At 35.6% G+C, this 2,620-nt stretch overlaps 1 protein-coding gene across 1 annotated transcript in view; it reads left to right on the top strand.

Moving 5' to 3' along the window:
• Window positions 1-2,620, top strand: part of CENPH (centromere protein H) — an 18,953-nt gene that overhangs the window by 6,832 nt on the left and 9,501 nt on the right. Inside the window, exons 7-8 of the mRNA XM_027863366.1 lie at window positions 717-788; window positions 1,899-1,955. Of these exons, the coding sequence (XP_027719167.1) occupies window positions 717-788; window positions 1,899-1,955 (129 nt within the window). The remainder of the gene's footprint in view (window positions 1-716; window positions 789-1,898; window positions 1,956-2,620) is intronic.

Here is a 2,620-nt window from a genome sequence, read left to right as displayed (position 1 = left end):
AATGTAGTGGAAAGAATTTGGGACTTGGAGTCAGAAGACCTGGGTTTGAATTCCTATTCTGACACTACTCCTCTGTAAAATGGAGATACCTACCTCACAGGGTGCTTGTGAAGCTCTCGTGAGATGATAACATTCATAATAGATTCTGTAAACTTTAAAGTGCTGTATAAATGTTAGCCATTATTTGAATGCGAATTGGCATTTGGTTATTTTTGTGGAGTGCTTTGCGTATTTGGCACTGTCCTAGGTACTGTGGAGGATGTAGAAATACGAGACCTGGTCATTTAATACTGAGGCTTATGGTTCAGTTTGGGAGACAAGATGATTATGAACTAAATAATAGTGAACATTAGGTGTAAATGCAATTAGTGCTAAATTATGTGAAAAGTAAAGTAGTTGTAAAATGAGGGAGATCCTTGAGGACTAGATTGGTCAGAAGAGACTTTATGCAGGGCTAAAGTTCAGCTCTAAAGAAAAGCTAAGATGTAGAAATTCGGCTGTAGCAATCATAAATATTTGTTTAAAATATAGTTAACTGGAAACATTTCATTCCCTTCTGCATTTATTACAGCATAAGATGGTACCTTTTTTCTCATTCACAGAATGAAATCTCTTTCTGCCAGTAATGGTGTGTTTAAAACTTTATAAAAATACAAAACAATTTTCTGAAGTTCTTACAATACTTTCCTTAACTTTTTTTCTTGTTTTTTTAATAGGATTGAAGATTTAGAAAGGAAAATGGAAGGGGTGAAGATTGAGTTAGAAATGAAAACTCTAGCTTTAAGAAGGTAATTTGGAATTTTAAAGTTATTTAACAAACAAAATGTTATTTTCTGAATAAGTTCATTTGAAGTAACATAGCATCTGGGTGGTACAGGAGTACAGAATTTGGGTCAAGAAGACATGAGTTTATTAAATCTGGCCTCAGGCACTCTAGTTGTGTGACCCTGGGCAAATTCCTTAACCTCTGTCTCAGTTTCCTCCTATGTAAAATTGGGATAATAATAGGACCTACCACTCAGGGTTGTTGTGAGGATTAAATGAAATAATATTTATAAATATTTGTAATATTTATAAATAAATATAAAGCTCTGTAAACCTTAAAGCACTATATAAATCCTAGGTACTAGTCTCATAACTGCAAATGGCAAGTCATTCTCAAATAATGAAGAAGAATTGGAAACTCATATCAAAGCAATGTTTTTTTTTAAGTATGCAGACCAAATCCCATTACCAATGAGTAGAAACTGTAGGATTCTTTTGTGTTATTGAAATTTTGTCATATTAAGTTATTAGTCCTGCTCTGAAGTCTTATCTTGTCTCATCATACAAAACTAATTGTACATACAATGCAATACCCCAGTCAAAACTCCAAAAACCCCCCCAAATTCTTTGGAATTAGAGAAAATGGTTTCCTGGTACCATATTGTGATATAGAGGTGCTGTTGCCAATAGAACATAAGCTTGGGCAGATTCTTCCTGGATGGGAAGGCTTCCAAGGAAGGACAGCCCTAATTATGAATTGTGCCTGTCATCTGAGGGCTAGCCTAGGTGAATTTGGAGAGACTCATCAGGGTGTAGGGTATGAGATGATGAACTTTTTTTGCCATAGCAACTTCTGAAGACCGTCTACTAAGCCAAAGCAGAACTAGAAGGAAAGAAAGTACATAGCTTGTATAGTTTGTCCTTTACTTACCGTAGTAGAGCAATGGTTTAGGAAACAAGGTTATCTGTATATTACCAAAGTATTCGCCTCATGCTTTAATTTAAAAAACACCAACAGAAACCTGTATCGTACATTCAAGGGAAAAGTTACAATCCATGATGCTGTTTTCTCTAGTTGGTTTGTCCTGAATGTTCTTCCTTATCGTGTAATAGAACGTTTTACACTATTCCAGGGTCCAGGTTGCACACGCCCTTCAGAAAAAACTGGAAAAAAAGGACAGTGAATCTGAGTAAGATTTTAATTTTTCCTTCACTTGATGAGGATAGAAATAAACTTGAACGAAATCTCCCCAAATACAGTACTTTGGTTTCAGAGGTTATTAAAATTAAATGCCTTTGTTTCATGATCAATGGATAGTAGAACTATAAGGGAATGGCTGTCAGAGATACACTCTAAGCATTGAAGGAAAACCACCATTTTTGTGGGTTTGGGTTTTTTTTTTTTTTTAAGTGTAAATGAGAAGTCTCTGAGGAAGATGTGTAAGAATAGGAATTACTTCTTTGTATACAGCCAAGATTAGCATAAACCTGATTAACCCAGGTATGAGATAGAACTGAGCCATTTCATGTGTAGCATTAACAGAAGGTGTGAGAGGATCCTTTATCTAAAGGTTAGGACTCCCTGGCCTCCCCTTTGAGCATCACTAGAGAGGTGAGAAAAGACATTTGGCAATTCAGTTTCTCTGAGCCTTAATTTCTTTATCTGTAAAATCAGAGAGTTGGACTAGAGTGGTGAATGGTGAATTAAGTATGCAGACCAAATCCCATTACCAATGAGTAGAAACTGTAGGATTCTTTTGTGTTATTGAAATTTTGGAGCAAGTTGCTCTGAGCAAATTGCCAATTATTAAGTATACCTCTCAGTCATACAACAGGATCTCAGGAAAGCAAGTGA

Source organism: Vombatus ursinus, unplaced genomic scaffold (genome assembly GCF_900497805.2).
Source record: "Vombatus ursinus unplaced genomic scaffold, bare-nosed wombat genome assembly UNPS02014772.1, whole genome shotgun sequence".
Lineage (NCBI taxonomy): Eukaryota > Metazoa > Chordata > Mammalia > Diprotodontia > Vombatidae > Vombatus > Vombatus ursinus.
Note: the sequence above shows the minus strand (reverse complement) of the source record. Positions and strands in the feature narration are given on the sequence as shown.